Source organism: Mycteria americana, chromosome 17 (genome assembly GCF_035582795.1).
Source record: "Mycteria americana isolate JAX WOST 10 ecotype Jacksonville Zoo and Gardens chromosome 17, USCA_MyAme_1.0, whole genome shotgun sequence".
NCBI lineage: Eukaryota > Metazoa > Chordata > Aves > Ciconiiformes > Ciconiidae > Mycteria > Mycteria americana.
This window is the reverse complement of record NC_134381.1, coordinates 11,528,561-11,549,989: the sequence shown is the minus strand read 5'-3', so window position 1 is coordinate 11,549,989 and position 21,429 is coordinate 11,528,561. Positions and strand designations below refer to the sequence as shown.

The 21,429-nt window shown below is 35.3% G+C and overlaps 1 protein-coding gene across 2 annotated transcripts in view; it reads left to right on the top strand.

The window, feature by feature from the left end:
* C5 (complement C5) overlaps window positions 1–21,205 on the top strand; it is a 30,429-nt gene extending 9,224 nt beyond the window's left edge. Inside the window, exons 12-41 of one of the 2 annotated variants that reach the window (XM_075519457.1) lie at window positions 102–305; window positions 786–995; window positions 1,178–1,327; window positions 2,237–2,366; window positions 3,368–3,433; window positions 4,028–4,228; window positions 4,890–4,980; window positions 5,422–5,498; window positions 6,142–6,281; window positions 6,949–7,170; window positions 7,763–7,823; window positions 8,420–8,509; window positions 8,732–8,944; window positions 9,093–9,168; window positions 10,052–10,211; window positions 10,687–10,782; window positions 11,080–11,251; window positions 12,138–12,343; window positions 13,139–13,291; window positions 13,657–13,719; window positions 14,542–14,623; window positions 15,279–15,330; window positions 16,029–16,131; window positions 16,864–16,938; window positions 17,035–17,140; window positions 17,334–17,420; window positions 17,799–17,888; window positions 18,436–18,519; window positions 19,346–19,484; window positions 19,762–21,205. In XM_075519457.1, coding sequence (XP_075375572.1) covers window positions 102–305; window positions 786–995; window positions 1,178–1,327; window positions 2,237–2,366; window positions 3,368–3,433; window positions 4,028–4,228; window positions 4,890–4,980; window positions 5,422–5,498; window positions 6,142–6,281; window positions 6,949–7,170; window positions 7,763–7,823; window positions 8,420–8,509; window positions 8,732–8,944; window positions 9,093–9,168; window positions 10,052–10,211; window positions 10,687–10,782; window positions 11,080–11,251; window positions 12,138–12,343; window positions 13,139–13,291; window positions 13,657–13,719; window positions 14,542–14,623; window positions 15,279–15,330; window positions 16,029–16,131; window positions 16,864–16,938; window positions 17,035–17,140; window positions 17,334–17,420; window positions 17,799–17,888; window positions 18,436–18,519; window positions 19,346–19,484; window positions 19,762–19,891 — 3,729 coding nt within the window. In that variant the 3' untranslated portion in view covers window positions 19,892–21,205. Of the gene's footprint in view, window positions 1–101; window positions 306–785; window positions 996–1,177; window positions 1,328–2,236; window positions 2,367–3,367; window positions 3,434–4,027; window positions 4,229–4,889; window positions 4,981–5,421; window positions 5,499–6,141; window positions 6,282–6,948; window positions 7,171–7,762; window positions 7,824–8,419; window positions 8,510–8,731; window positions 8,945–9,092; window positions 9,169–10,051; window positions 10,212–10,686; window positions 10,783–11,079; window positions 11,252–12,137; window positions 12,344–13,138; window positions 13,292–13,656; window positions 13,720–14,541; window positions 14,631–15,278; window positions 15,331–16,028; window positions 16,132–16,863; window positions 16,939–17,034; window positions 17,141–17,333; window positions 17,421–17,798; window positions 17,889–18,435; window positions 18,520–19,345; window positions 19,485–19,761 lie in introns of both variants that reach the window. The other variant, XM_075519458.1, reaches the window with a different exon arrangement.
* The last annotated feature ends 224 nt before the right edge of the window (window positions 21,206–21,429 follow it).

Here is a 21,429-nt window from a genome sequence, read left to right as displayed (position 1 = left end):
TTAAATATAATTCTGTACTTAAACTATTCAGAAGTCAGGACACACTGGTTTTGTTTCTGTCTTAACTAAAAAATTTTTCAGACATTTTATTATCTTTTCAGGTAAAAACTGCAGATCCACGTCTTTCAGAGGAAAACCAAGCAAGTAAAACCTATGAAGCAAAAGCTTATTCATCATTAAGTCAGAGTTATCTATATATTGACTGGGCTTCAAACCACAAAATACTAGAAGTTGGGGATTTCATAAATATTAATGTATATCCACATAGTCGGTATATTCATAAAATACATCACTACAGCTATTTGGTAAGTAACAGATGTTTCCAGATAAAATATTGAATTGTGATTTAATGTATGGTCATAGATGAAAAACCTCAACAATCAGGAACTATCCTCAGCATAGAATACATGTGGCTCAGACAGCTGCTCTTTCCATATACAATCTGTCAGTCTTATAGTAAAAAATTGTTAACAGTCTCATGTTTAAATTATATATTAAGTCTCCATTGTTTTGAATTCTCATCTGACATAGATTAAGAACAAGTAGTGCTAGTCTCAAAAGCTATTTCAGGACTTGAAATAGAGAGGAAGAGAAAGATGCGCAGAGCCAGCACTTCTTTTTAGGGGATGAGGGAGAGAGCTACCTTCCCTTGAACTAGACCTACTGGTCCCAGATGCATTTGTGTGTGTGTTGGATTATATCTAAATGCAAGTATTTATTACATGTAAGAAACATATTAAATATAAAATTTGACTTTTTTATTCTCCATAATTTTTCTATTATAGATCATGTCAAAAGGGAAGATAGTAAGCTTTGGAACTCAGAAGAGAATTAAGGATTTGGAATATGAGCATCTAAGTTTTCAGATAACCCAAGAAATGGTTCCTTCAGCACGTCTTGTTGTTTACTACATAGTCATGGGAGAAGAAACTGCTGAGCTAGTAGCTGATTCAGTCTGGCTGAATGTGGAACAGAAGTGTGGGAATAGTCTTGATGTAAGTAGTAAAATAGGCACTAAAATTTGTGTGTGTGCATTCATTTTATGGTCAGGTTTTAACTTGGACTTACACAAGTTCTTTAACACTTCCTCAACTTTAATTAAAGTGTCTGCCTTCAGATGCATTTATTTTGGAACAATGTGCTTTTAAAATTACCAATATTTGTTTTCCATTTATAGATTAAGCTGCAATCAAGCAAAAAGATACTGAATCCAGCAGAAGTTGTATGGCTTAACGTGAAAACACAGTTCAGTTCCTTTGTTGCTTTGTCATCTATTGACAAGGCAATATATGCTGTCACAGGAAGAGGAAAGAGAGCATTGGAAAAAGTTAAGTAGTAGCCCCAAAAGAAAAACAAGTTGCTATTTGTTTCATGTTCATATTCAGATAGGTATTATGTGTCATGCATTCAGTAAGCCAGAAAATATGCAGAAGAGCAATTCAATCCAGAATAAAAATTGCTGGTTTAAATCTGACAGTTCAAAATTATAAAAATAATTAGTTTACAATATTTTGATTTCCAGTAAAAGTGAATTGTGGTTTTAAAGGCAGATCTGAACTGTCTCATCAGAACCCTTCAGACTTGGCCAGAAATAGATTGCAGTGTTAGAGAGCTCCTTGATCAGAGGCATGGAAACTACATTCTCCTACTTAGTTCTTCCTATAATCTTTTCAGGTTACATTTTTAAGGCATACTGGTAGAATGATATGACAAATGCTATTATGTTCAGTGGGTTATAGAGTTTTTCAGTCCTTGTAGAATTTTAGATACGTGTGTATGGAGGTAAAACCTACATATCATCTGTCACTGAAAGAATTCCATTCCTGTGATAAAACATGGTGGTTTTTTAATACTTCAGAACAGTCAAATACAAAGTACATAGGAGAAGAATAGGAGAATACTTTTGCACCAACACTGAATCGTTTGAATCTGGTTTATAGCACTATTGAATTGGTTTTAAACAAGCTAGTCTCTGAGTATCAGAATTGTTATAAACACGTTAGTGAAGCATTCCACCTTGATTTGTCTGCATGACTCTGTAACTGATGCAGGCTACAGGAAAGTGGCTGTGTTGGTGCTGGTGCTTGAATTAGCTCAAATATCGCTAAATGGTATTCTTCAGTGTGTTGTGAGGACATCTTCCAGACTAAAGTGGCCTTTCTGCATGTCTAACTCTCTCATTCATCGTATGATATATTCCACATTTTAGTTAGCTGCTGATATGTTTTCTCCTCAGATAATGCTACATTTGGAAAAGAATGACCTTGGGTGTGGTGCTGGAGGAGGACGGAACAATGTTGATGTATTCCGAATGGCTGGGCTTACATTTTTAACTAATGCAAATGCTGATGATTCAAATGAAGCAGGTATATTCCTTTGTTTTAAGCATGAAATTGTGGATTTTCTTTTCTGAAATATTCTATTGCGGCTCTCAGTAAGTAAGTTGGAACTTCATTAAATTTTTAATGAAAATTAAATTTTGGTTGACAGCCGCCTGAATATGAGCCAGCAGTGTGCCCAGGTGGCCAAGAAAGCCAATGGCATCCTGGCTTGTATCAAAAATAGTGTGTCCAGCAGGACTAGGGAAGTGATCGTGCCCCTGTACTCGGCACTGGTGAGGCCGCACCTCGAATGCTGTGTTCAGTGTTGGGCCCCTCACTCCAAGAGAGACATTGAGGGGCTGGAGCGTGTCCAGAGAAGGGCAATGAAGCTGGAGAAGGGTCTGGAGCACAAGGCTGATGGGGAGCGGCTGAGGGACCTGGGGTTGTTCAGCCTGGAGAGAAGGAGGCTGAGGGGAGACCTCATCGCTCTCTACAACTGCCTGAAAGGAGGCTGTAGAGAGGTGGGGTCGGTCTCTTCTCCCAGGTAACGAGTGATAGGACAAGAGGAAATGGCCTCAAGTTGAGCCAGGGGAGGTTTAGACTGGATATTAGGAAATTTTACTTCACTGAAAGGGTTATCAAGCACTGGAACAGGCTGCCCAGGGAAGGGGTGGAGTCCCCATCCCTGGAGGTATTTAAAGGACGTTTGGCTGAGGTGCTTAGGGACATGGTGTAGTGGTGGGCTTGGTAGCGTTAGGTTTATGGTTGGACTCGATGATCTTAAAGGTCTTTTCCAACCTATACGATTCTGTGATTCTGTAAATTAATAGGGAATGCATATACTAATGATTTTTGAGGGAGGAAAACATTATGACTTGTGGATCAGTTATTGTAATTTAAATTAAAATACTTTTATGTCATTAAAATACTAAACAGAAAAAGTCTCCCAAATTTTGAATTTTATTTTACAGAGTTATTTTTAAGTGGGCTATGCTGTTACAGAAAAGGTCATGTCTTTTGTACTTACTTATTTGTTTTTTGAACAGATAAAACTTGCAGTGAAGTTCTAAGAACCAAACGGTCTGAATTCGAGGAGAAGGTATTCAAAGAAGGTATTAAAAAAATCTTTTAAAGCATATAATTATGAAAAAAAAATCACATCCATTAGAAATCAAGAATCTGATTGTTTGCTTCCTACTTTGAATTATTGTTATTAACTTAATGTAGTGGAGAGAGACTGACAAATATGGAAGATATCTTTAGAGAGGACCCCATTTATAAAGCCTGTTAGCCATATGCCGAATTTGAAGTCGGCAAGGTTTAAGTACATATTGAAAATACAGCATATGTTTAAGATCTTTTATTTTTCTGAAGAGAGATAGCCTGAAAACGCACAGTACTACCATATGGTAGTCTTTCCCAGTGACCACCTGCCAGGGACGAAGCCTGTCAGAAGAACCTTTGACTGTTAAATCTTAAAATGTAATACAACTCCTCTTATCTAATTTATATTTTTAATTTAGAACAGTAGTGATTAAGTGTGTGTCACTGGCTTTTGAAAAATTACAAGTTTATGTTCATCCTCAAATCTGTACCTTCACTGAAATTCTGCAAGTTTTAAAAATACGTTCAGTATAATGAGTTAAGAAGCATTGGGAAAGAAAAACTTCATCTCAAGGAAGGGAATTATTTTATTATTATTTCAGCATCCAAATATGTACATCCAGAAATTCGAAAATGCTGCATGGCTGGAGTAAAAGCATATCCAGTCACTGAGACTTGCAGTGACAGAGCTCAGCGAATTCGGCATAATGCAAAGTGCATTTCTGCATTCAGAGATTGCTGTGAATTTGCAAACAAACTGCGGGAGGAGGAGCCTAATAAGCTTCTAATATTGGCGAGAATGCGTAAGTACAAGAGCTTTAGCTCTCCTGTGGACACGTGGTGAAACACTTCCAGCAGAATATGGGTAAATATAGAGGTGATAGCTTTGTTAATCTATTAACCCCTCCTATTACCTGTCAGGGTTATTCCAGAGAGAATTTCACCAGTCTCCAAAGACCTTGGTTGTATACCCCTAAAGAGGGATAGGGGAGCAGTTCTTTATTCTGTTAAGAGCTATATTCTATTCACCCATACTTAGAAGAAGCAGAGCTGCAATAAGAGAGCATCATTGTCTGTGAGGGCAGCGCTAAACTTGAATACTAAATTTGAATCCTTTGCCCAGGCCCTAAACCAGCCAATGAGTAACATCTCGGGAAAGATTAGTGGGAGTGTGAAATTTCTTGTCTCCCATTCTCTCCCTATAATTGCTTGTTAACAAGTTAATCTGTCTGGATAGTGGACAGGTATTCACATGTGTAAATAGATGAGGTGGGATTAACACAGACTTTTGATTGAGAGTATTCAGATAACTTTTTTCTTGTATCAGGACTAACCTGAGGCAAGTAAGCAGAATACGGTATCACAAAAGAAAAAGATAATGATTTTGAAGCCTTTGGTGGAAGGCCTTCAGCAGGTGGTTTTGTTTTGGTTTTTTTTTTAACTTGCTTTACTTATGTTCTTCAGATTTTGAGGCTATCTTGGAACTGGATGAGGCAGAAGTTCGTAGCTACTTCCCTGAAAGCTGGTTATGGGAAGTTCACCAAGTTTCTTCAAGGTACTACTTTTCTCAAATCAGTTACCGACATTTGACTTCATCTTAATTTTCTAGAAAGTAAATGCTAAAATTGAGGTAAGCTGGGTATCCTTAGTTGCACCGAAGATGTGTGCTAAAATGCAGTTTTACACAAACAAACTATTCCTGCCATGTTTTCCTCCATGCAGGATCTGCTGTCTGGTGCCCAGATTGTTGAGTCACTTTTCCTTTCATTTTCAACCTTGCTAAACACCAGCTTCTGTAAAGTCAGCTAAAACCAAGTTTATTCAAACAAAAATCCAAAAGTCCTGTATTCTAAATATGCTCTCATACCTTGTCTTACCTAAGAGGGACTTACCTCTTAGATACAAGAGTTGCTCTGGGCATGTACTATCTTTTAGCGGTTGGTGTTAACAGATGGCTATTGGTAATGTATAAATGTACTAACACTTCTAAACACAGGTCGAAGACTCTGTCTATCACCTTGCCTGATTCGCTGACTACCTGGGAAGTACAAGGTGTTGGCATTTCTGATAAAGGTAGGTACTGCAACCTAATTAGATTGTAGTTAAAGAATTAGGGAGCTTTTCCGTTTGGATTTTGCAGAACCTCTCATTGCAGTTGACATGTATGTTCTAAAATGTTCATTTTCTGGTTGATAAACAGGAAAAGAAAGCATCAAAATATATATTTTAGGGAAAGGAAATGACTTCATTTCTTGTTATGAATGTAAGGGGCTGGGAAAAGAAAGCTTATCTTGTGTTTGATAGTGGCCCATAATACATGACTAAGAAGAATATAAGAACAAATAGTGAGTGACTCTTCCCTGGCACAACATTACAGTGTCCTGCTATCAATAGTTCAGGGACTTGAGGAGAGGAAGAAACAAATTTTCTGTTAGATATAGTAGTCCAAACAGAAAATGTGTTTCTCACTTTGGGAAGAAGAAGAAGAAGCCCAAAGGACTGATGTGTCAGCAAGTATGTGTGAAGAGTGGGAGAGAGCAACTTGGAACGGGAAGCAAGAGCCTGGTCACTTTTAAACAAGCTTGGACAATTTCAAAGTACATATTGAAAAATTATAAGTCATGAGTAAAGGTGGAAAGTATGTGAAGACTTTTTCAAACTTGTTTATCAGAAGGGTGGATAAGATAGTCTGCTTTTATGTTTTTAATTTTCTTAGGTATATGTGTTGCCACGCCGTTGGAAATGCAAGTTGTAAAAGATATCTTCCTGAGTGTTTATGTTCCTTATTCTGTGGTGCGAGGAGAACAAATTGAGTTAAAAGGATCAGTTTATAACCATGGAACTTCTGCAATTAAGGTAATTTGTGGTCTTAGTGAGTTCTATGGAAAAATTAACATAATAAACTAAAAAAGCATTTCCCCTGTTTATAATACCCAGTATAAACAGATCCTTGGATCAGATTTCTCCAGTCCTTCAGCTAGTGTTATGTATGCTCTACATAACTATGTAACAATTAAACCCAATCATTAATTGTTTCATTTCCAGCCATTCCACTGATTACAATGTTGTCATGCTCTTGCCTAGCAACTTTGCCTCATGAAAGTTAAAATACAGTTTTTTACAATTGTTTGGACAGTGTCAAAAAGTGATGGGACTTTTTGAATTACCTGCTCCAGAGCTCGCAGATTACATTGTCTAGGGATTTAATATAAAAGGACTATTTTTAAGGCAATACATTCAAACAGAAGTGCAAAATTATTACTGAAAAACTTTGAGTATAGTATGCAAAGGTATGTGTATGAAGCCTAGTATAGTGGTTCCCTGGCGTTGCTAATGAACATTTGTTAGTGTGTCTCTAGTGCAAGTAATAGCCATTCCAAAGTTAGTAACACTTGCTCATTGTAAACAGAAAAGTAGTATTACAGTAATAGAATGCTTATTGTAGTATTTCAGTGGCTTTCCTGTTTCTCTGGTGTTGTACCTGTCATGGAAGTGAAACATTTCAAATCTTTCAACATTTCAGTTCTGTGTTAAAATAGCAGCTGGAGATGGAATCTGTTCTTTTGGAGATTCTGCAACTACTGGATCGAGGATACACAATTGTAATCTTAAGAATCTAGATGGCAGTTCTTCAGCAGCAGTTACATTCAGAATACTTCCTTTGGAATTAGGTCTTCACACTATCAACTTTACATTGCTAACAGCCAGGAACAGTGAAACTGTAGTTAAAACTTTACGTGTAATGGTAAGAAAAGAAATCAAAATGTTTGTAGTGTTTTTGAATTTCATATTGATTCAGTCACAGGAAATAAAAATATATTAAATCAATATATAAATATTGCTTTATTTTAATATTATCAGAATCCAAAATATCACATGATATCATTAAATTCACTGGGGTGTATGCAGTGGAAAAATGCATGACTGAGTATTTGAGTATGCACATTTTTAAACCTTGATTATAAGAATTGTCAGAAAGATTATATACATATATAGATAGATTATAACTTATTAAGCAAGGAGAATACTGTGTTCTAAGTTATTTGGTTTGGATTTTCAACTGCTTAAGCATGCTTCACTGAAAGACACTTTTTTGTAATTTTATACTTTCCTAAGCTTTTATTTAAATCTTTTGTTAAATTTTCTCAAGAATTTTGGGAGATAGAACACTAGCTTAAATATATTTAGAATAGATGTAGAACGGTTAAGTAAAACTCAACTACAGAGAAGGATGTAGAAGGCAAATGTACTATGGTTTTAAACTGTTGTTTCAGCTAATATATTTGATTAAGGAAAAGTGTTTTCAGTTTCTACCTCTGTCCTCTTAATGATTTCAGCCAGAAGGCATTAAGAGAGAACTTCATGCGGGTTTCACTTTGGATCCACAGGGTGTTTATGGTAAGAGAATGGATCACATATGTCTTTACTTTGTTTATTTTTTCATTTTCATGATTCATGATGATCAAGTTTTTTGTAATGTGAAAAAATTGCCATTTCTCCTTCCTGAAATATTCTTCATATGTTCATTCCAAGGATTTCCTGTTCACTAACCAATCCATCTTAAAATACCTAGTGTTTAAAAAAAAACTTGGATTAATTTCTTAAAGGAACATTTATACATATCTTTTACTATGATATAATATTAAGCTTTTCTCAGTGTGCTTGAAAACCAGTTAGCAGGTGCTTTCTTAATGAAAATAGAATATGTTCTCATTCAACCAGAGATGAATCTGAAACCACAAAGTTTAGGTCCAGATCTGATTTTTTTCTAAACAAAAAAGGCAAAAGAAAGGTTAAAGTGTTTGCATCTGTTCTTTTTCAAAGGTTGATATTGTTTGCATGTGCGTTTGGGCATATTTCTAGTTTTCATGTTATCATAGGTATTTTTGTTGCTGACTTCTCAGATAGTTGTGACCTTTAAATCTGGCTATTACATCTGAATCATCTGTTGATTTACATTGTGCAGTATGATATGTATACATTTTCAATTATAGGTTCCATCAAGAGACGACAAGAATTTCGATACAAAATCCCACTAAATCTGGTCCCTAAAACAAAAATCGATAGAAGTGTCAGTGTAAAAGGTAAATTGAATTGAAACTTTTAGTCTACTGCATGTGTACTTTCTGTATATATGGGGTTTTTCCTCCTATTTTTTATTCCTTTGTTTAAATATCTCTGAATTTATTCCTTGGTTCTGCGAGGCTTTGCAGAAAAGGCTTTGCAGATCACCTTTTTGTGTGGAATTTTAAATACTTCATATAGAATGATTGCTTAAAAGCCATTTTGTTTTTTTCTTTCCACAGGACATCTTATGGGTGAAGTGATTGCCACGATCCTCAGTCCAAGTGGTCTTAGTAGTCTTACTAATCTGCCAAAGGGCAATGCAGAGGCAGAGTTTATGAGTATTGCCCCAGTATTTTATGTGTTTCACTACTTGGAACAGTCAGATAACTGGCATTTAGCAGGTCCTGAAACCTTAACGTCAAGAAGTCAAATGAGGAGGAAGATGAAAGAAGGTAGAAAAATATAGCTTCTTCTCTTGCTTCAGAGTTGTAGAGGTGCATAAACTTTGCTGATGAGAAAGATAATATATCTGAGTGAGCGAATACAATTTTAATATCAATCTCTTTTCATAACTTATTTTCTGCCCAATATATTCCTTAGGAATTGTAAGCATCTCATCATTCAGAAATTCTGACTTCTCATATAGCATGTGGAAGAATGGGCAAGCTAGCACGTGGTGAGTTAAAAAGGTCTTTTGATTAGAGTGGGTGGAAAAGGCTTGTTTCACTCCTTTGCTTTCATATGATAACTATTTTTTAAAGGGTGATACTTTCTAGTAAGCATGAGAGGTGGGCTTGATGGTAAATTTAAATGGTGCTTACAACTTTGAATAATATCTTTTGATTTCTTGTTTTCACTTGCTAAATGTTTTATTTGTGTCCATAGTTCACACCATTACAACCAATTGGGGCCAATGGTTAGGAGTAGACATACCTGAGATAATTTGTAGGATTTTGCTCAGTTCTGAAACCTCCTCTTTGGGCCTGGAATTTTACAAAAGGACTGTGTAGACCTTGGTTCCCTGCAGAATCATAAGCTCAGGCAGAGGTTGCACCCCAGCTTTGAAGAAGGAAAGATAAGTACAGGGACGTGAGCAAGGGCAAAACAGTCATACCTTTTGTTCATGCAAATATGATACGTAAAGGCTATCAAACAGGAGGGGACTACTGTTTATGGAAACCAGAATCTGCCATTGCAAACTGGGCAAAATACATAGTCACTGTCTTGCCTTTCACAATGGCAAATGCAGTGGGCTTATAGAAGGAAGGAATAAGATGCGTCAAAAGCATCTTCCTGAAGTTCTGTGCATAAGAAAAAGTAATCTGTTTGTGATGTAATGAGGTCCTATCCTGAAACATGGAATTTGATCCTAGTTTAAAATTGAGTAATCGTTGCCCATTTGTTAAGTTAAATTCAAAATTCATCTGCAATATTTCTCTGAACTGTGGGAGTGTGTAGCGTACCTAAGTCATAAATAGTGCAAATTTGTGTCTAGCCTCTAGCAATGTAGTAGTATCTGCTAATCAAAACAAATATGATCTGTTTGATTTCCTTGGCAGGTTGACAGCTTTTGCTTTAAGGATTCTCGGACAAGTTAATCAATATATAAATCTTGATCAAATTTCTGTTTGTAATTCACTTCTCTGGTTGATTGATAACTGTCAAATGCCAGATGGGTCATTCAGTGAATTTTCAGATTACCAACCAGTGAAACTACAGGTATGAAAACCAAACATTTTCTGCACATATACAGTAAAAGCTGAAGTCACCAGGAGGTAATGTGTTTCAGGAATGCAAGATATTTTAGGCTGCATTTCACCAGAATGCCTATTCAAGACACTTTTGCTAAATTTGCATTTTTCTAAATTCGTTTAAAGAACAGCACAGTCTTGCAAACCTTTCTGTTTTCCCACTAAAAGTAGCTGCTTGCCACTTCTTAATATTTAGAAAAAAATGTATGCAGGTTGATTTTACAGTACAACAGTCCTGGCTTGCCAATAACTTTATATCATTTTGTCTCTTTTTTACAAATAAGCTATTACCTTCAAAAGAGTCAACATATTTTCAGGTTAAACCAAACTGATATTTCTTACAGGAATTTCTATTTGTTTCCTCACCTAAACTGTAAAAAGTTCTATTTCTTTAAATTAACTGTTGTTTCTATTTATTTATATTCACATATTTTATTTTGTAGGGTACATTACCTAAAGAAGCTAAAGAAAAATCTTTGTATCTCACAGCATTTTCTGTTATTGGAATTGAAAAGTCAATTCAAATGTGTCCTACTCAGGTAAAAAATATTTTTATTTCTGCCAGCAGTCATGTTCTGGGATTCTAATTTCTTCTGTTCTCTTTAACGTTTGTTCAAAGAAATCAAGAGGCTTTTTTCAATTTCAAAGATTATGATTTATTTGCTTTGCTAGTCTTTGTCTTTCAAAATCAGTAAAAGAACAATAATGAAATTCTGGCCCACTTTATTTTAAGATATATTGTAGAAGATAGTATATATACCTATACTGTCTTGATAGATGTGTTTCTTTAAAAATAAGTCTAATAGATGTAAGCTGTAGCCTGTTCATCCTTGCAGAAAATCCATGATGCTAAAAATAAAGCAGGAGATTATTTGATGAAAAATGTGCGGACTGCTCAAAGCCCCTTTACTATGGCAATAACTTCGTATGCTTTAGCTCTTGTGGATTTGAACCATCACTCTTCACAATTGGCATTCTCTGCACTGAAGAAGGAGGCATCTGTCATAGGTATTATTAAATTTTCTCAGAGTCTGTACTGTAGTTGGCTCTCAGGTAGGCTGTTCTTCTAGCATTTTTAAATTCTCTAATGTGATGGCAGTACTTGGAGAGTGAATTTCAATGATGCTTGCTTTGGCATAAGTGAATTTTTAGTCTTGTGTGGCCTAGTATTTTTGCTAGATTGAATCCCACTTTCAGCTTTTCAACAGTGCAATTTCATTAGCAGTATGCAAGTCAGCTAGGCATCTGTCATTCCCCATTGTACCGTGTTTGTTGTATCTATAGGCTTTCCTTTTATGCAGGTGTCCATAGTGGATTACATTTGTCTGCCTCCTCATCCGTATGATGTGTCCACTCTCTGCCTTGGCTCAGAGTGGAATTTTTCACAGCATCTGCCACTGCCTTCACTTTTGTTGTGTTGGGTTTTCTTCTTAATTTCTCACTGGTTGATGAGGGACTCACTGGTTGATGAGGGACTTCTCTTGTGAATGCTGTGCCTTTTTAGTGTGTATTTTCACAGGCAAGGGACTCAGACTGTTCTCTGCCGAGTAACAATTTCTACTGGAATAGAAAAGCTTTGTCCTGTCTGTTGAAAGTGGCTTTTAAAAAAATAAATTTAAAATCTGCAACAAATAGTTTGGCCACTCTATCACTGTTCAGGACCAGCAATATTCAGATATGCATCAGATGCTTTGCATTGGGTCTGTTTATCATCAGTTTCTAGTATAAACATCAAACTTACTAGCATAAGAGAAGTATATCTTCATCTCCTGTTAAACGCAGAGTGAGTTCCTCCTTTTTTCCTTGACCTGAGTAGGCAATACTTTACCTTGTGTAGTCTGGAGAGAGCTGTTGCTATGTTTCAATCTGAAACCTTCCTTTTATACTTTTGTAGGTGACCCTCCTATTTATCGTTTTTGGAAAGATACTTTCAAAACACTAGACCAACAAGCTCCCAATTCTGTTACTGCACAAATGGTTGAAACTACAGCATATGCCTTGCTTACGGCTTTGCTAAGAGGGGACAAAAACTATGCTAATCCAATCATCAAATGGTTGTCTGAAGAACAAAGATATGGTGGAGGATTTTATTCAACTCAGGTGAGCTTTTAAATATTTTGTTCTCATTCTTCAAGTACCAAAATCTGAGACGTCTTAAGAGGGTACTATCACTAGATGACATCGACATTGACAAGTTCGATGGCCTGTGTATGGGATTAGTATCAAATGACTCTGTTGCCATGATATTCTTTGTCTCTGGGAAATATGACTTCTTTTCATGAAGTCTGTTATAAATAGAAATTTGCAAGCTGATTCCACTGACTTCAGATCTGCTGAATGAAAAGAATCATAGGAGGAAAACTGTTTTCCCAATTTTTTATAAAACAGAATATTTCATTTCATGACATGATGTTTATTCTTCTTTTCCACAAAAATGGAACACGGTGTAAGAAGGTATGCATTTTTTCATTGTAAAAACTGTGTTAGTATGCATGAAAATACTAAAAGTCAAGTGAAAGTTACCAGGTTTCTGATACACTATCAACTAGCCATACTATACAGAATATTCCAATTCATGCAACCTTCCTTTTTTTAAAATCATTAAAAATCTATGAAGAAACTGATGAGTGCTGTGTTTGTTTATTGCTATTTGCTTGCTTCCTTTTTAGTACTTGCATGCATTTCTTTAGATTGCACAAAAATGTCTATGAGTATAGTGTTAACTATGTTACCACCATGTTAAGCATACTGCTGAGACACTGCTAAGCTGTTTAGCTAGTAATGGCTACCATTATTTGTAATCATGTTTAAGTGGCAGAAAATAAATTGTTTTGTAATACATTTTCACTTCTTTTTAATTTCTGGAATTAATTCTTTATAATTGATTTCTGGCAGGACACAGTTAATGCCCTTGAGGCCTTGACTGAATATTCCCTTCTTGTCAAACGGCTTAATTTGGACATGAATGTTAAGGTAGCATACAAAAACTATGGAGACCTTCATCTGTTTAAACTGACAGAAGATAATTTCGTGGGAAGAACTATGACAGTGAGTGAATAGTATCGCTTTTGAAAAGTGAATGCAAAATTCTTGGCAACTTGTTAAATGAGTATTTGAACTTTGCAATTGCTACTAAAGTAGCTTTTTCTTTTAATAAACTGGTAGTAATTTGGTATAGCAAATGTTTAAGGACTTTGCTTATCTGCTAAATTTAATGCATTTGAATATTCATTTAAATTTAGTATCTCTGCTTGTTCCTATGAAGTTTTTTTTGTAGAATCTGTTTGTAGCATCAGGCCTTAATATGTATTTAAAATGTAGAAAAGACAAGCAGATTGTCTGACCTGAATTGTTGCTAATAGCGCTATCTTTATTATTAACTTACCACTTTTTGTTTAATATCAATCCTTTAGATACCTTTGGATGATGACATATATGTAAGCACTGGAAGCAGCACTGGCATAGCTACAGTAAATGTAAGCATGCAACCAATTTTTTTAAATGGAATCTCTGGTTTGTTAATATCAACATTGAATAAGAAACTGAAATTTCTCAAACTATTCCATTTGTTGCCTTTACCTTTAGACTGAAGTGATGGATGTCATTATGGCTATATTTTAGGTTAAGTACAAGCCATTGTATGACTTACGGCTAATGAGAGAGAAGTTGTGAAGTTTCTTCCTCTTCATCCGAGGTTTTCTGTTCCATAAATCTAAATAGATGATCAATTTAGTTTTAATGCTCATCAATTGTTACTGTCTCTGCTTAGACAGCCAAACAGGGAAGACCCAACTTAGTGACCAATTTTGAGAAATTGCTTAATTGTCTGTTATTCTGGTGTTTACTCTTAGTTTATTAAGCAATGTCACTGAGAAACTGTTTTCTTGCAATATTTAAAGGAATAACTTTTGTGTGCCTAATTACTAAGCTGTTGCCATGATATATTTTCTTCTAATCTTTCATAGCCTCTTCTAGTATCAAACTTAGTAACATCTGAAATGTACATATTCTTGTGTACTAGTATTTATATTCATGAAGTATCAGGAGTTGTCTGGATAGTATTTTTAGTCTGGTAAATACGACCAGCAAGAGTGGTGCGGTTTTGCTCAAGAATTCCCCATTTCTTTCTGTGCTGATCACTTACTTACTCTGCTTTGCGTCCATCAAAACTAATCATGCTGTACAGACTTGTTTTTACTGTTATTATATTCTCCATATTATGAGTTTTCACAGTTTTATGCCAGTTTTGAGGATTGTTTACTGCTTCTGTTTTGTTTAATTTATTTGTACATGTGTAGGTGAGGACAGTATATAATACAATCGGTACTTCTGAAGAGTCATGTAACTTTGAATTGAAGATTGTTCCAAAGAGAGATGATGGTAAAGGGTTAATATGGTTTTAAATATTACTACTAAGGTCAGTGCAAGGGAGGGAGGAAAAAACCCTTACTTTTTTAACAACGTGTTTCTTGTTAAGAATGAAAATGTAATAAATTCTGCCACTTTCTAAATGCAAAACTGGAAAAGAAATTGCTAGAAGCCTTTTTAGCCCTTCCTAAAACTATTGCCTTTTTGTGAATAGAATTAATTTTTAATGTATTTCTATTAGGTGCATTTTTACTCATTTATGGAAGAGTTTTTGCAGTTGAGGGAGTGAGGAATACAAACTTCGAGCAGAGGAAAGAAATATGGTGGGGGGTGGAGGGGTGTTAACAGTGAGTTCTGCAAGGTACTGAGTGTTCTAGTCCAGTTACAACAGGGTATATAACCACATTCTAAGCTTTTGCCACAAAGTAGTTTTAATAACATAAGTACACAATAAAGTACATTAAGCATTAAAGCTGTAATTTCACCTGCATTATAAAAGAAGTATAATGTTACTTGTTTGTGGCTAGACAATGAGTTCCCATAAAAATAGCCACCAAAACAATTTAAAGAATTATCTTTCAGTTATGAAAATGCTTTATGAGAATTTTGGATTGCTGCTTCTGAAGAGTTATAAAATTACTTATTTGACTGTACTTTATATGCAAAGGTTACAGAAGAGAAGATGGTGAGCCACTTGGGCGCCTAGAGGCTTGTGCAAAGTAAGTGCAGCTGATGGGGTTTTTGTTTGCTTGGTTGGTTTTTTTCTTTCCCAAGTGATTGAGCCAATGTTTTACATTTAAAGTTTTCATTTAACTAAATGGTGGTTCTAAATGTCCTGGATTTCCTAACATTCAACGTTCCTCCTTGCAAAGGTGGAATTCCCAGCTGACCTGTTAAGGAATTGGAACAGTGCAAAGCAAACGCACTGCGGGTCTACGTATACATTATGAAATTAATCTAAGAATGTTACAAAGGCTTTCTGGTCTTTTGGTTTTTCTTAGTTATTGTTTTAATATTAAGTTAACTGACATATTTATATTAAATTTATTTTATTTTTTAAGAGATTAAAATGGGGTTTTTTGTTAATAATTGCACCTAATCTTCTTTTCTTCCTGTTTCTTCACTTTTATGTACGTGTGTAAACAGAATTAGAGCCAAAGGTCATGATCTCTTTGGGAGGGAGTTTTTCTTTAATTTATATATGGGTTCTCCTGGAACATAAGTATTAAGAAAAGCTTCTTTATGCATGATATTGGCATAAATTTGAAATTACTCATTTGGACTATTTTGCTTCATTATGGGTTTATTGTGGTCCAAATGCTGGTAGAATTTTCCTTATGTTTTTCTGGGATCATATTTGAAGATTTCTTTTTAATTTCAGTTATGTTTAACTCATATTATTTTTAAACTATTTTAGGTACAGGCCCAGCGCGAGAGAGCCGCGGTCAGGGTCTGCCCATGCCGTGATGGACATAGGCTTGGTTAGTGGATTGGAAGCAAATACAGAAGACTTATCTACTGTAAGTATTAGAGAACTTTTTTCTTTTACTGAAATTTTTTTGACAGAACTATAATATTTACTGTTCTCTATCTTTTTCTGTTATAGTAGTGCAGATTTATATCATTATATCCTCATTGCTTCTAAACACTACTAATACTAATAAGAATAAGCTACCTAAGTCTAGATTATGGATTTTTGATAGAGTCAGAACCTAGACATCTAGTTAAAGTTTGACATATAGGCTCCCTCTGTGTGGTTAGAGAGCGGTTGTCATCTGTGTTAGGGTAGTGTGAATCAACCTCTGGAGCTGTTGTATCTGCTAACTGTAAAGGGAACACTGTTAGTACACACACCTAACTATTAGTTGGCTAAAGTTTGGGAACTGAATCTTAACTGCAGTGCTTGTGTTCATCCAGCTCTTATGGACAAGCACGAGAGTTTTAGTTAAAGGCAATCAGAGTTAGAGTTATAAGACTTAAATAGGATACTATATGTGGACTCAAGTATTCTTTTAAGGATAATTAGCTGTTTAATTCTTTATTATCTTCATGTAATGAGTAAAAGGATAATTTCCCTGAAAGAAAACCAAAAAAACAAGTGAGAGTATGAGCATTGTAAAGAGGCAACCCTAAAATAAGGTTTTTTTACATCTCGAAATTGTGTTAAAGCTACTGATTACAAAACCTTCAGGAGAATCCAAAAAAATGTTTAACTTGTATAAAAGATTTTTCTCTGTTTTTCTCCCCTACAGCTTGCAAGTGGAGTTGATCAGTTGATAGCAGATTATGAGATAAAAGATGGACATATTATTCTGCAGATAGACTCTGTATGTTACCCTTTTCATAACTGTAAGCACTACTTCAACTCTTTGGAATAATTTTGTTTCCTTTAGAGCTCCTTAATTCATGTGTCTTTCAAATAGGTGCCAGCTAATAATTTTCTCTGTGTTGGCTTCCGAATAAGTGAGCTTTTCCAGGTTGGAATGCTAAATCCTGCCACATTCACTGTATATGAATATCATGCACCAGGTATGTGTTCCATGTCTTCAAATTCATGTTTGTCTTGTAACTCTTTATTCCTCCTTAAAGACTACATTTTTCCTTCTTCAACAGCTTTTTAATCCTTGTTATTTTAAGCTCAGGTAACTTTTGACTCACAGAGTTTCAGTGCTGACTTCTTGGACTTTGATTTTCTATATGTATTTCTTTTTGGATCTTCTAGATAAAAGGTGCACTATATTTTATAACCCCTACGGAAATGAAAAACTTGTGAGATTGTGTGAAGGAGATGAATGCAAATGCATGGAAGGTAAACTTTTTTTCAGACGTTTTCCCGTTTCACTTGGTGGGAAAATGCAGTGTAGTGCTTTGGACAAAACCACACTAAAGACAAGGAAAAAAATCCTCATTAGAACACAGCTGTTCTCCTCTCCAAATTTTACATTAAAAAAAAAAAATTAAAAAAATATGTGTGCAGTATGATCATGGATGTCTGACTGGATTAAGTTCAGGTGATTGAGGATGTTATTTTGTATTTTAAATATTCATTGTTCCAGCATGCAATCCCATAATTATGGTGTTTCTTAGTTACAGTAGATCATCCCAAACAGGCAGAGGTTCATGATGTTTTATTTGAGGACATGTGATGACATTGTCTTAACACTGGCTTTTTTCTTTCTCAATGTAGCTGAGTGTAGTAAAGTACAAGACAGACTAGATCAGTCAATAACTGCTGACACCAGGAAAGAAGCTGCATGCCAGAATGATATTGCATATGGTAACATTTGAATTGTCATTACATATTTCACATGCTCTGACTGAAATGTTTACTTTTTTACTACTGCTGCAAAACATCTTGTTCCAATTCGATCTTTAAGGATTAAAATTCAGTAGGCTTGACAGTGGCATACAGTATATGAAGGTGACATATTGGAGCAGAGAAGAGTAAGTGCTGCCCATACCATCTGCTGAATAAAAGTCACATAACCAGGCACCAGTGCACCAGTGAGCCTGATCTGATGAGTTCTGCTAATAAGCACTGTGTTTCTCTTGCTTGGCACCATTCTAACATGATCATGTGGCTTTGGGGTCAGAGGAAGTTGTGGGGCATCAGATGAGAGCATGGGTAGAGCTTCCATCACATTAGAGCATAGGTAGAACTTGTTAATGTTTCTTAGCCCTACAGTGTATAGCTATAGCCATTGTTTTCCCAGAAATTAGTATTGTACAGGGACATTATATTCTCCCTCTGAGCATCTGTAAGATATCTAGTATGTATTGCAGGAACAAAGAATAACAGAAAGTTTGTTTTGTGTGTTCTGCAGTTTATAAAGTGAACATCTTATCTCGCAGTGAAGAAGGTTATTTTGTAAAGTATTCTGCGGCTCTTCTGGATCTCTATAAAAGAGGTGAGCGTCCCGTTCTTAATCCACTTAACAATTTATTTAGAGTAAAAGCTGTCTGGTTGAGACCACTGAAGCAGCTGACAAAAATCAGTAGTCAAACCTAGTCATTTCATAAGAGTAGAAAACCGTAGTCTCAAATACAGCCTTTGAGAATTTTTTGTGCCCTGAGAAGGGCAGTCTTTGTTTGATGTTTTTAAACAGCTTTTCTGTATTACAGCTGTTGTTAACAAACCTAAACTGTAACCACTGAAACAGCTTTTATGTGACAAAACAAGGTGAACATATTCCATAATCCATCAATACAGTTGTGAGCTGTTGTTTAAATGTCTCGTTCGTCCCACAGAATGCCCTCCCTTACTGTATATACAATGATTGAAGTGGGGTAGAATGCAAGGATATGCCATGCCTTAACTTTTCTCAGATTTTTGTAGGCTGGGCATGTTCCTGCTTCTGGGAGAAATGGCTTTAGAATGTTCTTGGGCACTCCCTGTTTTACCTTTGGGAAAGGTAGCTGCTCGTAGGTCCTGCAGAACGGAAGCTGATACTCACTCATTTTTCCTCTGAGTGTAAGCGCCCAATATGTCCTTATAATTATTACAACATAAAATTATTTAACGTGCATGAGGTTTATTTACCATTCAGATTTAATTTTAAAAATCTTTTACAAGAAACATGGTTTATATAATCAAATTTTCCTGTTATATAAGTAGTGGCAAATAGATCCCTTGGCTGTGCTGTACTGCAGGACATTTTGGTGTTTTCTGTCTAATATATGAGCGACTGGAAATTCTCTTTGTAAAATTTTCCAATTCTTGACATTCTACTTCAGGGCAGGCTTTTGCTCAAAAAAATAATGAAATAACCTTTGTTAAAAAGAAGACCTGTACAGATGTTGAGTTGAGCCCAGGAGAAAAGTATTTGATCATGGGAAAAGAAGCATTAAAGATAAGCATTGGTTACAGTTTCAAGTAAGTAACTTACCATGAGAATATGCAGAGATTTAATCTTTAAGTGTGCTGTGAAGTGGCAAGTGTTTGTATGTAATAATTCTTATGTAATATATAATTAATTTATTTTTTTAAGCATTAGTTTGACCAATAGTTACACAATGTGTTTTCAGATGTGTACATTTAAAACAGGATTGTGAACACAAAGCAAGCAATTTCATATTGTAATTTTTTTTCTGTTTGACAGTTTCCTCCCCAAATCTTAGCAGCAAATGATCATTTTCTTTTGTCTTCTTAGATTCCAGTACCCTTTGGACTCCAGGACTTGGATTGAGTGGTGGCCTTCAAAAACAGCATGTACATTTTGTCAGGAGTTTTTAAATACAATGGAAGATTTTGCCGAAGATCTTATGATCAGTGGCTGTTGATTTACTTGGAGAATTTTTAAATTAAAAATATAGATCAAATCTCATTTAAAAAAGAAAATCCTCAACTGTTTAGTAATTCTTTTCCGAACTTAACATTCATTTATAGTTCATCTTGAAAAATGGTCTTCGCTTGTATTTCATAGCCATGTTCTTATAATGTAGTAATGTTCAACGTATGATTATTATGCTTGGATGGGAGAATAATGCAGAATACTGCAAAGACGTTTGAAGCCAGATGAAGTGAAGCAGATTGACTGTAAAAACAAACATGGAGAGTACTGTCTTGTGCAAGAATAACACTTAGAAGCATTAAAATCTGGTATCTTATTAAAACATAACCCTTCCTTCATTAAAAAAAAATAAAAGGAAAAATAAAATTCTTTATAAAATAATTTTGTTACAGCTCTAATTTCCAAGCAAATTTAAAAAAAAAAATCTTTCTAACCTAGCACAATAGCATCCAAGTATTTAGGACAAAAACCTTACTGCAGCCCCAGTTCCTTTATAGTGACTATTTTAAATGTTCAGTTTCCAACTCCACTAAAGTACTGTAGTGTAAGAATGATGGAGGACAACTCCTAAAACTACTTTAGATTATGCCAAGAGCCATACTGAAGCCAGGTACTCCTGACCCCATTGTGCCTTTTTAGTTCCCTTAGATCTGCAGGTGACAAAATCTGGTCTTTTTACCCAAGCTAGTGTCCAGGCATTTATCTTAATACGTTGAGTGACATTTTTCATTCACCACATGGTTGGAGTAATAGATTTTTAAATTAAACACTCCTGAAGATTTACCAAGTTTTAATAAACTAGTTTCTTCCAGTCCATGTCTGAAATGCAAAATTTTACTTCACAGTGTACTGAAACACTGCAGTGTATCTCAAACCAACAACCCCCAACCCCTGCATTGGAAATGAAACATATTGGAAACTCACAGTTCCATATTCTGTAGGTTGAAACTGTTGTGGGCAACTTAACTCTTTATAAATAAATAAACTGAATTTATGATGTTAAAAAACAGTCAGGAAGACCGTAACTGTACCTGGTGACATTTCAGTTATGAAGCGACGCTTATATGTGTTGAAGATACTCTCATTTGCAGAGCATTTTGGCATGGAAACTTCTCCAGATAAGTAAAACATTCAATAAGAAGCTTTTTAAAATCTTATTTGTGTATGAAAGAGAGAACTTTTCATTACAAGTTTGTTGAATCTGCACAGGCAGTTATTATTTGTGAAGTGGCAGTAGTATTTTCAGAGGATTTATAGTGTTTTCTAAGGAAGTTTTTGAGAAGAGCCAACAGAATGATTTGGACATGCCATGACAGTTTGTCTGATGAGACAAAAAGCATTTTTCTGAAGTGCTGCATAGGTATGCTGCAAAAGCAAAGCTGTTTTTCATAAAAACCTTGATGTTTTACAAATAATGAAGTCACACAATAACTTTCCACGCATCTCAAACTTAGGAAGATCTTAAGGGGTGTGTTAATTTACTTAAGAATTTTTTTGCAAAGTCTATTTTAAGTTATGTACATTAAA